The sequence below is a fragment of the Pseudopodoces humilis genome, chromosome 4, assembly GCF_049639895.1.
Source record: "Pseudopodoces humilis isolate 2021_Gansu_Grassland_sample_001 chromosome 4, ASM4963989v1, whole genome shotgun sequence".
NCBI classification, from domain to species: Eukaryota; Metazoa; Chordata; class Aves; order Passeriformes; family Paridae; genus Pseudopodoces; species Pseudopodoces humilis.
This window is the reverse complement of record NC_142203.1, coordinates 37155659-37170667: the sequence shown is the minus strand read 5'-3', so window position 1 is coordinate 37170667 and position 15009 is coordinate 37155659. Positions and strand designations below refer to the sequence as shown.

General features: G+C 36.0%; 1 protein-coding gene across 1 annotated transcript in view; it reads right to left on the bottom strand.

The window, feature by feature from the left end:
- Nucleotides 1-9851, bottom strand: part of CNTNAP4 (contactin associated protein family member 4) — a 202251-nt gene extending 192400 nt beyond the window's left edge. The window contains exon 1 of the mRNA XM_005522734.3: nucleotides 9755-9851. Within this exon, the coding sequence (XP_005522791.1) occupies nucleotides 9755-9851 (97 nt within the window). The remainder of the gene's footprint in view (nucleotides 1-9754) is intronic.
- Nucleotides 9852-15009: the final 5158 nt, after the last annotated feature.

Sequence of the window (15009 nt, the reverse complement as noted above, 5' to 3'; positions counted from 1 at the left end):
ATGTATGTTTACAAATACATTTTATGTAAGAGTAAGCACGTTAGGAGTAAAATTCTAGGTTAGTATTTGCAAACAAGTTTTAAGTTTTTTATGAAGTTTTAATCCCTCCTGTCTTCAAGAGTTTGGTTCATTCTCAGTCTTAATTACTGGAGGACATGTCTACTTTATGGAAAAGTAGTCTCTGAAACAGACTTGGCTTAAGGACAGAAATGTAATCTCTGATGGGTATGGTGAAGCACCAGAGCCTGGTGGTGTGGCGTAACTGAAAAACAGCCCTAAAATTTCCACATTCAGGCTGATAAAACTAAGAATTTACTGTAACATACTTTATCAGTTGCAGGGCACAGCTCAGCAATCGTCAGTGTGCTCCATTGCATCCAGATAGTCCTGAAAGAATTGAGTTTTAAGGGCTATTTCACCCTTGAAAATTAAAATCAATCATCTTGATAGTTTTTTAAAAGAAGTTACCATTGGCTCAGAAAAGCAGCAGCAGTTTTTTGCTACAGGCATAGAAATTCCCCAACCACAGGAGCTAGCTAAAATTCTAAATGTCTTTTTCTTCTCATATTTATTTTTTGTCAAGCAGGACAAATGAGTAATTCTTGTTTGTAATACAGTTGTGTATCTGCATCCTCCAAACAAGGCATAGCGAAAGGACTGGTACTTAGAAAGGGAATAAAGAGACCAGTTATATTCAAACTATGCAGCATATCACTGTTGAATGAATATTCAGCTCATTCTTTTTAAAGCTTTTATTTAATATTTATTTAGGCAAAGCTCCCATTGATTTCCCTAGGAGCTTTAGTTATAAGAAAATAAGGACAACAAGATTCAGTGCTGTTTTTAATTGAAAGAAAAACAAACCCTCCCCCACTGCAAAAAAAAATCAAACACAAAAGACCCCTATTACTAAAGATTGCTTATTCTTCTAAAAAAGGTTTAGTAAATCTCACTATGATTACAAAACTATTGCAAATTAGACTACTGCATAGAAGATAGGCTTCCTGTCATTGATTGGAAATTACAGTGAGAGCCACAGTTTTACTGGCTTGAAGCTTAAAAAAAATCTTACTAATCTAAGTAACAGTCAGTCCAGGAGGTAGAAAGACTTTAAAGTAACAACAAAAGTACGAGGATATTTTTATTTGTTTTATTATTGTTTTATGAAAAGAAATGTTGTAGAGTTCTGGTATTTTTTTCTCATAATAGATTCTATTTCACTCTATGCTTTCTTTAGAAGAAAAAAAAAACAAAAAACCTACAGGTTTTGACAAGACCAGGTTTAAAATGGAGCTTTAATCATGGTTTATCAAAGGGGTGGAAAGATCAGACTGTCTCAGATGGATAGAACAGTCAGTTTCAGCTTATTTAATTTAATGAGATTGCACTTTACCAGAACATTGTGTATGGCCAAAATATCTATTTCACATTTTCAAGAATTAGAGACAGTCTCGCCAGTAGGATATTTCCAGCTCCCCACTTAGTCCCTATATTTTGTCTAGGACTAGCAATACCAGCAGCCTTAGCCCCTGGGAAATCAAGGAGAACCTTTGTTACCAAACACAGAAAAGGGAGACTCAGGGAGTCTCAACAGCAAATTTGAATGACTCGCCAGGTGCAGCTGGTGATTACTGTATAAGATAATCAATACAGCTTGGTATGCTTTTTTCTAACACTTATTTACAGTAGAATATTTTGACAGAACTGGAACCCATCTCATCTAGTGCAGATGTCTACAAAGCATACAGATGACCTAGTTACTTAGACTCAGCCATAATCAGTAGTGAGCCAAATGGCACTTTCATACTGCAAATTGCCTTTGCATGTGATTTCTTCCTTCCTTCTCCATCATGACTGCTTCATGTAAGATATACTTTTTTCTTTCTTATGACTAAATAGGGACTTAGCTAGCTCAGATGCAAATATCTAAGTTTCAGATTTTTAACTTAAGACAGATAAATCCCAATTTAACCGTTTCTGCAGAAGAAAGAAGTTAATCATATATCTCAAAAGTAAGTAATACTTGCAAATAAATGAAACAATTAAATTCTCCCTTCTCCTGCTCATCTATAATTTTATTTCTAATTCCAGAAGTCTTCGAGCTTCAAATTGGTATTTTTTCATCAGTACTTTATAGCATCAGCTGACCTCTACCACAATTAGTAATCCTGAAGAAACCAACTTTACCCCTCCCCTCAAAATTTTCCGATAGACTATCCATATTGAGCACACCCAGTCTAATATAACTTGGGATACAGCAGAACGTTGCAGGTGAACTAAACTAGTGTTTCGGGCTCCCTGTACGCAACTCAGTTTGTCTAGAGCATCACTTTTATAGTGCATGCTCCCCTCAAAAGATTTTACTCTTGCTGTCTTGTTCAAAACCTCTGCGCCAGGCCTTCTTTAATAACAACATATTCTGTTTTTTCTCCAGGCAAGGCTTATTATATTATATGGCATCTGAGTAATAATATTTTTTGTACCCTGTTTAACCATGATGAGACTTTTGTTCTTTAGAATTTTCTATAAAGGTATTCTTTCACAGTAACTCTGAACAGGTCAAGCAAATACAGATGGGGATTTCTTGTAGGAAATATTAAACATAATCAGAAAAAAAATTATAAAATCTTATTTTTAGAAACAACTAAGGTTTTGAAATACACCTTCTACTTAGATTTCAAATAGGACAGAGAAACACCTGAAAATGTGCAAGATTTTTCTTCAGCTATTGCCTGAAAAAAGAATGATATTAAGTAATAAAAATAAATTTGAATATTCCAACATGCTGTTTCTAATCTACTTTTCCCCCAAGACTCCATATACAAATATTTTAATTGATAGAAAAATATTGTAGAAATAAACAGGCACTCTAACAGCAAGGAACAAGCAATAACTTATTCTTGAGCTCAACTAAATAACAAGCTCTACTTAACAAAAAGTTATTAGACCCACTACCCAGCTGGATAGATTTTCTAACCATATTTCTTCTCTGTCCTTTGAAACTTAAAGCCCTAGAGACAGTTGTCTTCACTCGTTTATTGAGTATGATATTTAAATAATAATTCTGTTGTTCCTAATTTGAATCTACTTAAAATGAAGTTTCCAGGATTTCAATCACTTTTCAAATTATTGCAGTAAAAATGCTCATTAAGTAGACTACAGACAGTATAGTTTTTACCTCAGATCCACACAATATTTTGGTTACTAAAAAATAGCATACCAATTTGTAGTAAAAAGTTCCCTCTGAAAAGCAAAATAATCGGACATCAATCCTCCAGTTTCACAGATATTCTATAAAGTATAACGTTAATCTGTAATGTATACTTGCACATATATAAAACACACACATGACATGTAAGTAAGAATAAAAATACATAGAATAATGAATAAAATACATAGACATAAAACATTGCAGAGGTAAAATTTCAGTAAACTATAGTTGGTTAAACCCTAGCAGTAAACCCTAGCAGTAAAGATCCATCATTTTTTACAAACAGAGCAAAGCATTTTCATCTCAACAGCAAGCTGTTTCTCCTATATGTTTTATGATGTTTCTCAAATTTAAAAAGACAGCCCTTGTTAAAATGATATTTATCTAATATAGATCAGTATACTGAGAAAGACATCTCTTCTTCAATTTTTAATCTAGAAGTTACACATAGGCCATGACTGACAAAATTACAAGTTACAAAGAAATTTTATATTTAAGAACTACCAGATCAATTTACCAAAACACTTAACAGTGCAAAATACAAGCAATTGTACAGAAACTCATCATAATAAATTTTTTCACTATTGTTTCTACTTTTCCACCTCTCTTCATAAAACAACTGAAAACTCAGAGGGAAAAGCAAATTTTAACTTTTCACTTTAGAAACATCTTAAAGATAATGTGTACTTCTGAAGTCAGTGACAGACACAGACATGATTAATTTTAGTACTTGTTATTTCTTCACCGTTTTTAAAAAATTGCCTGGAGTGTTCTAGGAAGGAAAGCTCTTTGAATTAGTGATGGCTTTAACAGCTCCCACCTCTGTTATCACCTTGTTAGTTGAGAGCAGCTAACATTAAACATTAAAAGTACTGAGAAGCAGTTCTAACTTTCCCACAATCCTTGTGTGATACAGCACATTAAACTCTCAGATCTACAAGCAGCACCAATGCACAGGTTTATTTGTGGGGGAAAGAAAAGAAATATTTGAAAGATTTAATGCTTCTTGACTATTCAATTGTTCTTTGATTTGCTTGTTTAGAGTGTGGAGTTAGCAGGATTGAGAAGGAATATTTGGCCTATTTTTTCTCAGCTAAACTTGTTAGAAGGTGAGCTTGTTGAAGTTTTTTTCAGAAGACAAATCAGTAGGCAGAGTACTGGCAAGAATATTATATGAGATCTGGCTGGGGTAGAGTTAATTTCCTTCACAGTATCAAGTACAGGGCTGGATTTTGGGTTTGTGTTGAACACAGGGTTAATGATATAGAGATTTTTTTTTATTGCTGAGCCAAAAAACAGCCCAAATCTTTCCTGCTTTTTGCAGTGCCTCAATGGAAAGGAAGTTGAGAGTGTATGGAAGGCTGGGAGGAGACAAAGCCAGGACAGGTGACCCAAACTGACCAAAGTGATACCCCAGACTACATGACATCATGCTCAGCATATAAAACCGGGGGGTGGGGTTTGAAGGGGTGTGGGGGGGCATTTGGAGTGATGGCATATGTCTTCCCAAGACACTGTAAAGTGTGTTGGGGCCCTGCTCCCCTGGAGATGGCTGAACACCTGCCTGCCCACTTGAAGTGGTAGAAGCATTCCTTGTTTTAGTTTGCTTGCGTATATGACTTTTGCTTTTTCTATGCACAGGACAGAATTTCAGAACATACTGAGTTGGAAAAGACCTACAAGGGTCATCAAGTTCAACTCTTCTCAATCCACAAGTTTTCTATCTTTTACCCTTCCTCATCTTTACCTGCTGGTGGGGAAATCACTGAGTGGCTATGTTGGGATTGGTTGATGGCTGGGGTTAAAACACCACAGACCTATAAATATATGACAAACTATTTGTTTTTGGAATGCAACTGAGAAATATCTGGAAAGAATATTAAACTTGAGCTCTATACCTTATATACAATGATAAAAGCACACATTGTTTTGTGAGACTTTGGCAAAACATCTTAGTCAAAAGTTGTCTTTCTTGTGTATGAACACAGATGTAGGCTTACATACTCTTATGTAGGAAAGAAAGAAAACAGAATGGCCATGACTGAATATTTATGAAGACATGAAGAAGTTTGTGTTTCCTCTGGAACTTCTGACTGGCATTTAATCAAAATTTCAGTATTTCCTAACCTACACAGCAAATATAATAAATAATTAACATATAACCTACTGCATTCTCTTCTTGTGGTTGATTCTATCATACTTGGAGAATGTTGTTACTTGTCTCTCACTTTCCTCCAATCATGAGACCTCCAATCATAACCAAGTTTGCTTCATCCATCCTGCTGACTGGGCTTAGGGAAAAATGTATTCATGGGAATTTTAAAGCTAGAGCGATGGGATAGGAATTGTTAATTATACTCAGTGTAATCAAGCCAAGGCTTTTCTGTGAATTCTAAGCCTTTAAAGTCTTAAAAAAAAAAAAAAATGATTGATTTTTCTTCTGGTATTAGTTTAGATTTGATGTTGATACATGTTTTTGATGTTACTGTACAAACAACATGCCAAATATACCAGAAATGTCTGTAATGTTTTATTCATGTAAATAATTGCCCAGAGATGGCCTGATCTCTGATGAGGTCTCCACTGCTCTCCCATAAAAGAGATAGATGATAATAAGCAGAAAATAAATATTAATGAAACTAAAAGAAAATTAAGGAAGTGACTACCTTCTCCTCCCTTCCAGCTCACAAACTAAAAGTAAAAGAATTATGTTTTAAATTAAATTGTTTTTGATAAGCAGCACTTTAGTATATTTTTAATGTGATTCCATAAAATTGTCAGCTAGTCTACAGAACCGTTTGGCACCAATGACTAACATCAGAATGGTATTAATTTCAAAATTAATATACAATGTTTTCCCTGTAGCAAGTAATCCCTTCCGAGGGGATAATACTTCATCCATACTTGTACAATGACTTGCATCTGATGATATAATCAAGGCATGTGTTCACTCCGTCCTCTAATTCTCTGTCATTCTCTGTCAACTTTAGAGAGGTCCTCTAATCTAGCATTAACAAGAAATTCCTGTTATATAAAACAAAATCAACAGCAATCGTAGTAGTAGTAGTAGTAGTAGTAGTAGTAGTAGTAGTAGTAGTAGTAGTAGCAGTATTAGTAATAATAGCAGTAATAATAAACAACATTTATGCATTTATAGAAATTGTGATCATAGTACACATGTGAAAATCTGAATTCTTAAAAGCTTCTGTAAAACTGGGGAGTTTTAACACAGAGAAGTAGGTATGCAGAAGTGAGAATTTGCATGGAAACTCCCCAATTCCTCTTTATTTTCATTCATGTAACAATTTCCCTTAATAATTTTCAGTCACAGCTGACTTGATGTGTATAGAGGGTTTAATTATGTTTTCTGCAACACTTCAGTTTTAGAGAGTTTAAAAAAAAAAACCCTGCACCTACTGGAGTACCAATTTCTGGCAGGTTCTTAAGTGATGATTTAGTAACTTGGTGATTTACAACAGTAGAGACAGTTACCAATAAAATAAAAACGTCTCATAGCTCCAGTGGAAAAAACTTCCAGCAGTACTAGCTTTAATCTTTCATTTAAAACTCACACTTGACCTTATACAATTACTTACTAAGGCTGTGCACTTCCAACTTCTTTCAACTACACTGGAAATGCAATTCTTTGGGAGAACAGAAGTATAGGAAAGCTCTAAGCAGCACTACTACAGAACTTTTAAAATATTCAAAATTTCAGTACCAATTACTACTTCTCTTGATTGGAAGTGTCAGTGTTAATTTTCAGGGGAAACAAACAAACCACAAAATAAGACCCTATAAATAAAATTTCATATTTTAGATTATAAGGTCTGTTAGCTCCCAACAGCCTAAGAACTTCCAAATCATTTTACTCGGAAGAGGACTACTGCGATTTCTTTAAGACAGAAATAATTTTGAACACATCCATTTTTGAGCTAAGAAATTTTCTTTGGACAACTGGCTTAGTAATATTACCAGTGACCCTTCAAGATGACATTTAAAGGCATTTAATTTTTTTTTTCTTACTGGCCACTGGCATTAAAGGCAAAATCTTAAGTATTCAGCATCTATTACTACAGAAAAAAAACCATAAAATTAAAACAAGAAAAGTATATTAATATAGATGAAAAATTAAAAACCCATCCTACTGTCTTTGATGATTGGCAGCCTACTGGAAAACCTAGCCAACAAAATTCATTCAAGAAAATCAAACTTTACCAGGTTTTGTAAATGTGTTTAAGTACATTAATGCGAAAAATTGATGCACCTACTGAAAAGGATTTCAGTTCCAGGTTAACATCACGAGAAGAAAGGAGTAAAGTAAGTTCAAGCAGGTAAATAATGGCTCTTGCATGGATCTACCATAATCAGTAATTATGAAAAACCCTTTCTCCTAAGATAATTTTTTGAATTTAACACGCTAACAAAATTCACACCATAATACTTCAGATGTAAACTATCTAAAACAAACTACTCCTACAGAAATTTTCACTTCCAAAACAATATATAGAGGGATTTTTTTTTTCCAGATTAGAGACTGAAAATGAACAGTATGTGTTAGGTTGGCCAAGCTCTCTCCGTAAGTTATTGTTCATTGTTTAATTTAAATACTTTAATTTATTCTTCCCACAGTAATAGTATCTTGTCTGTAGCATGGGCAGAGTTCTTGTATTTTCAATTCAGATGAGTGTTTTGACATAGTACTTAGGATTCATTCCTTAATAAAAATACTTTGCATTTATAAATAATAACTTATATGTGAAAAAATCTGTTCATTCAATTCAACCGTTGGACACAGGATTTTCCCCTGTTTTTTAGATGTATCTGGGAAAGCCAGTAGTAAATGTATTCCATACTTGATTTGTTTTATCCTTCAGAATTCTATATTGGAAAGAAGCTTGAGCCTCTTCCTGAAACCTCGCTTCCTAAATTGTAAGAGTGACCTCTAGTGCTTTACTGTTCTGCTGTGTGATGCAAGTCTTTTTTGCAATGGTTTTAATATGCCTCCCTGTAAGCAACTGATTTAGTTTCGTGCATAGTGCCAAATGCTATTAATGTGCAATTCAATTATCATGGTCTTGTGAAAATGGATGTATTCATAAACTGTACAATGCAGAATGATGAAGAGAATTAAAGCTGTGACTGGATTGCAGCAGGGTGTTTAACAAGAGGAACTTAGTATTCATCTTTAGGGCTACACTATGCACTTGAGTATCAAATGAGATATCATTACTGAATGACAGCACAAGATCATTTTGGTGCTGCAGTGTGAATGTCTGGCTCATGGGAGCATGTTTAGCTTGCAAACCATCCATATGCAAAACCCTAGGCTATAGATCCATTGAACATTTCAAACTTCTCTGCCATTGCTCAAATGTTTCTAGGGAGCTGTCCCCTGCCACTGGGCTGTAAGGTTATTCCTGAACATTCCTCATTGCTTTGGCATGCACTTTCTTCTCATAGAAGCATTTCTTCAGCCCTTCCCATTCTTATGATGCACAACCAGTGCCTTAACAGGAAGGGGAGAAAATATGCTCAGTTCAGGTTATGAGCATCTGGCATTTAGGCTACTGCACTACCACAGAACACAAAATGAAATCCTTCAGCTTGTTGAAGATGAATCAAATGGAACAAGAATAACTCATCTCTATTACTGAAATAAAAAATATCTAAAAATTAATTTCTTGATAAGTTTTTTCTTTTCTAACTTAAAGATAATTAACCTAATTCAACACTGGGAACAGGGATTTTCACATACATACATAAACATATATATGTGTGTGTGTGTGTGTGTATCTGTCTATCTATCTGTCTATCTGTCTGTCTGTCTATCTATATGATTTCCCTCCTAGAGAGCAGATTGTCCTTAAAACTGTAATCACGGTCTTTTTTGTGCTACCACTCTAGTGGCTAACTCATTTAAAAAAAAACCCAACAACTTTCTATTGTAACTGTTATCATTCTCTTCTGTAGTCATGCATGAACAATACTCCCTAAGCAATCAATGCAGAGACCTTAGTCTTGCTGTCCACATTTTTCCTTGTGACATTGCTACTGCTTTTGAACTGCACTGTGATTGCCATTAAAGTTGAGTGCCAGCTTAATCCAGGATATACAGATACCAGCTTTCAAAATTTTCAAATGCTAAAACCCAATACACAATAGAAATATTGCACAATAGAAGTCTGCCAGTAATTTCCACGTAAGACACAATTCCTTGGAAAATACTGCAGTTCAAAAGAGAAAACAAAAATGAAAATACATCTGAACATGCATCCCTTAGCAAAACGCTGTTTTCAGATACTCTTATACAGTAAGCTTTATAAACAACATTCTGTACATAGACTCACGGTAAAAATCTATAGAAGAGTTTTAGAACATTTTCAGGCTAGCAGCTTGCTGTCATGATTTCGATGCATAAATGTTTGTCTCAAAAATTATATTTATTCTAAATGCGAAAAAAGAAAGAAAGAAAAAAAAAAAAAACAGCCAGAAGTTTTCAACACTCTCTGGATCGAGTTTTAAATCATAGGCAATACTTACATTTATTTCCTGCCACTGCTGTATGCTGGTGATGAACAGACAGGATAAAGAGCAGCTTCAAGAAGATTTCAGTGACAGAATCCATGTTCACATTCATCGAGGCACCCAAAAGAACCAGAGTATTCGGAAACAGCTGTGCTGTACTTCAGTTCTGCTCCTGCCTCTTTCCCACCGCCTCTCCCCGCCTCTTCTCGCAGAGCTTCCCAGGGGCCAGGCACCTCAGCCAAATGCGCTCCGCATCTCCTGGCACACGCGCGCACACCTCCGGCTCTGCTGCTCAGTCTCGCAGCAGCAAGCCCTGCGGAGCAGGAGCGAGAATATCTGCCCGCGCTGCCACAGAGCGCTGGGGGCTGCTGGGCGGCCCGGCTCCGCACGCCGCTGCTGCTGCGGGCGGGCGGGCGGCGCGGCGCTGGCCACCCCTGGCGGCGGCAGGTGGGGGCCGAGCGGCCCCGCGGGGACGGCGGGGGGGGGCGCGGGGGGCACGGGAGCGAGCGCCGCCGGCCGCGCTCTGCCCGCCCTGCCCTGCCTGCGCCTGGGCACCGCTGGCTCTGCGTGCTGCCGAGCCTTTTTACCCGGCGTGGTAATTCTTTTTCCTTCTTTTCCTTCTTTTAATGGCCTTCTTTTTTTTTTTTTTTTTTTTCCCTTTTTTTTTTTTTTTTCTTTTTACACTTTCAGATGCAAAAGCGTTGCAAGTTCCGCTCTCTTAAAGGAAAGCGATTTGCCTGTAGCAGAGAACCTAAGCCTGCGAGTAAGATGAGCAGCCTGCCTTTACTTGAGAAGTGAGTGATTGACTGCCCCTCAGAAAAAGGCGCCACCACTGTCCCTGGAGGGCTTTATTGCTATTAATGCTGGCATTAAAGAATTACATCCTAAGAGTAAACACCTAAACATAATATAAATATACAATTACACCTGGCTTTCCCAAAATACTTAACCCCCAGGTACCACATGGAACATTTTTCTTTCGATACTTTCACAAAGATCTCTTAAAACTGTCCTATTGCTTGTGCTTGGGAAATAACTTAACTTGAGAAAGAGCTTCAGAGGAATTTTAAGTCATTATATTCAAACTATATCCTCAAATGTGTGCTCTGGGTTTGGGTGGTTTTTTGTTTGTTTGTTTTTTTCTTGTTTCTTTGTAGCTGTTGTTTTTGGTTTTGTTTTTTTTGCAAAACAGGCTGAATTACTGTACATGCTAACTCTAGAGACATTATTTCTCAAGTGTGAAAAATTTAACTGTGCATTAGCAAACGCCTGACATTACTGAGGGTAAAAGCTGCATTAAAGGACCACATCAATGACCCCATCATGCTGCTTCTGCAGTGTTCACACTCTATGAACTGTCTATGTCTGGGCAGAAATTACTATGACAATACACAACAAAACTGTGTGTCTTGTGACTGGGAGGTGTATAAAAAGCATACTTAGCATTTGTATATTCAGCCCAGGGGTCCAAACTTTGTCTTCCTACTTCATGTTATCTAGCACTCCTTTACACCAACGGGATTTTCCATCCTAAGTGATACTGCTGTCTGTGGGTCAGACACTAGGTACAATGTTGCTGAATGTCCCTCTTCCATGTTGCAGATGCTATAGAATTTTCTGCAAATTGCCACTTAGAACTGTTTGTTGTCAAGAATAACTGTGGGGATAAAGGTGAAACGTGAGTTAAGCTCCCAAAGCTTCTGAATTTTTGTTGCTTATTTAAATCTGCTTCCTCACTCCTTGAAGGATGCTCTTATTCATCAACAGAAATAAGAGTAAAAATGTGTTCTGGTGTCATGCTACCTAAGCCAGACTGTGTTAGGTGTTACATAAATGTATTTCAGATCAGCCAAAACAACTAAAAATAAAAAATTTGAAATGTGATTAATGCAGGTTTTTGTTACATTCTTTTAAAAATAGCAAACTAGCATGATTAAGGAAAAAAAAAGGCCTATTTCTAAATTGCTATATTAGGTAGAAAATTTGAAGTGAAGTTAATAATCTATTATGTAGCTGGCCTTCCACTTCTCTATGTCAACTTTTATTTGAATGAAAATGCATGGAGAAACTGTATTAAAGATTATGTGAATCATAACCTGCCTTCTAGCTCTCCTAAATCATCCTTTAAATTCTACAGTCTGTTCCCAGGGTTTAGTAAAACCATACAGTCATTTGTCCAGAAGCTGGATTTCTTTGCTATATAGTTCCTTGAGTTAATATTGACCTTCTAACTAAATTAATATGAGCATAAAAATGTTCCATGTGCTGCATCCCATCTCTAAAGAATATCCCATGAGATGGTCCTTGACTCTGCAGCTAGACAAAATTTCATGCTTAAAAATAGGACAAATATCACATAAAATCTTGGCAAGGACTTTCAATGTAATAATGTTCTTTAGGATTAGCTCTAAGATCTCCAGGGCACTGAATCAGGAAGAATTATTATTCTGGTAATGTAATGTAAATTCAGTAAAAAGGACAATGCCATTGTGGGTAAATATTTGTCTTATAAAATAGCTTACAGTCACCAAAAAGGAACATCTAACAGACAAAGGTCATAGGATTTTCTGCTATTTTTTTTTTTTTTTTGGACTGAATTGCATGCAAATATACACATGGATACAATTTACTTTTATAATTATGGAAAAGCCAGTCTTGGAATAAAATGGTATTCCGAAATATGTACATATGTTTCTGTTTGGACAGACAGAATTGCAGCAGTCTATACAGTATGTATCTGGAATATCAAGATAATAATCTATTTATCCAGGGATGAATCTATGGTATTTGGCACTGGTAAAGTACAAAAAATAGCATAGCTTGACTCACGCAGAATATTGCAACCTCCTCTTTGCTTCTGCATCATATCTTCCTCCTGCATCCATGAAATATTTCTGCTCATATAATCTTATCTCTGTATGCCAGTATCTCAATTGCCATTTCTCTTCCATACAGCGTCCAGCGTTTTCAGTAACTTCTGAACTCCTCTTTATGGAACCCAGACAAGTCTTTCTGTTTCTTACAAGTCTCTTTTCCCATGGTAATTTTAAAATTTCCCCCACTCTTCCAGTGTTTTGTGTATCTTCTCGTATTTTGCTTTTGAAATTTTCCTCAAACACTAAAAAACTTACTCATTTTATTTGCCTTTAAAATGTATCATGACCATTTGATTTGATAGAGGGTCCTTCCCACTTGATCTTCATATGTATATTCTTTAGCAAGACTATAAGTTCCCCCAAACAACTGTGTCTTGTTACAAATTCATCCTTGCAGCTAAAACAACTGCAAAATTTAGTTGTTCAAAACTTGAATTGGTTGATCTGGGTATTGCCAGCCTTCACTTACAAATGAAGGACCTTGTAGTGAAGTCCTTTTTCTTATCAGACAGAACCTAATAGAAATTATTCCTCTTTAAAATTACTGTGACTTTTTGTTTATAAAGAAGAAAATTTTTTAAATACATGGTAACCATGCTCCTGGAACTATTGTGATATGCTTATTAATCGTAAACCAATTTTTAAAAAAAAGCTATGAGCATTTTCTTCTGCTTCTAGTACAAAGTCCACTTTAACAACAGGACAATTGTTTTCAGTGTATCACAGTTATTCACTACACATTATTTAATAACAAAAAATAATAATTTGCTTGCAAAGCACAAAAGTAAAAGTATGAAAAGTCGACAGCATTCATACTGGCTGACTGAGAATATTTGTTTTATTCCTTCCCAGCAAATTCCTCATTCAAAGATATCAACCAAATTAGAAATTAGCTATTAACTTACGACCCTCTTCACCTCACCTTTCACTAATTCAGCTCCATCAAGCCCACATTTACTAGACAACTAGCAGTGACACTGCAACTTTGTTTCAGGCGACTAGAAAGAAAGATAAAAATTTTTAAATATTTGTGTTCGTCTTTTCCTATTTAGTTTTCTTGGTCCTCTGTCTGCGTCATGGCCTTGGTTAACCCTCCTTCTAGTGCCACCTGCTGCAGTTGTATTGGAATTACAGGCTCCTCTTTACAGCTTCTAGTCGTATAATGCAGCTGGAGAATGTATCTTTTTAATGCAATCGAATTCTTTCATGATCATGTAAAACCTGCTTCCCAGTACTATTCCCAGCTCTGCAGAAAAACACTGCTGTAATTGTCTGCGGAGACTGCAGAGAGCAGAAATGCTCAAAGACAAATATAAATCAAAAATAAATGAACAGAACTGCATAATGCCAGGTACACTAATAATGATATTTGTAATATTTTTATGCCATTTTTAAAGAAAAAATAAAATTCATATCTACCTTATACTGATACTTGCATTTTTTTTATCACAGATCTCTGTTAGGTATGACATAGAGTAAAAACTGATTTTCAGAAAGAAGGGTAGCATAACTACTAGTCTTAACAATGTTTTGGGTTTTTGTTTTGGTTTATTGTTTTCCAGTAGGGTCAGGATAGCACAGTTTATTTTATCGCAAAGCTACAAATTTCTTTTCAGGCTGTATTTGTTAAAAGGGGAGGGGATGGAAGCCATCTGTGTATGGCTCATTTTACCACTTATTGCAACTACACTCACTGCACCTACACTAATGACTTCATTAAGGATTTAAAACCTACTTTTTTTTCTCAGACAAGACACAGTACACAAACCAGAGCAGACATGGCTCCATGCACCTACAGAACAATTCATGCCTTGAACACTGTTGTAAATCTGTGTTTGAAGGTTGTAACAAGATAATGTGGCTACACAGAGAGTTCTTTTGCAACTGCTGTCTGACCATTCAGGTTTTTCACCTGAAAGAGTGCTATGAAAATCCTGGGGACAACTTTTTTTCAGGGTTTGTGAAAATGCTTCCTCTTAGCCCTTGTGAATCTTCTCATTTCATAGTCAAGAATTTTATTATTTCCATCATAAACACTGTATTGTGCCTCCCAACACAGGAAATAAATACTGGAAACTGAACTTATACACAGAATTGTAGAATCTTTACAGTTGGAAAAGACCTCTAATATGATTGTGTCCAACCAATATCTCAGGACTGACATCTATGCTTTTAAATCATGGCCACAAGTGTCACATCCACATGCCCCCTAAATTCTTTCAGGTATGGTCACTCCATCATTTCCTAGGAAGTCTGTTACATTACAATGCCTGACCACTCTTTCAGTCAAGAAATTATTCTTAATATCTAATCTAAATCCCTCTGACACATTTTGAGGCCTTTTCCTTTTTCCTGTTGCTGGTTACCTGGGAGTGAGAAGAGGCTGACCCCTAC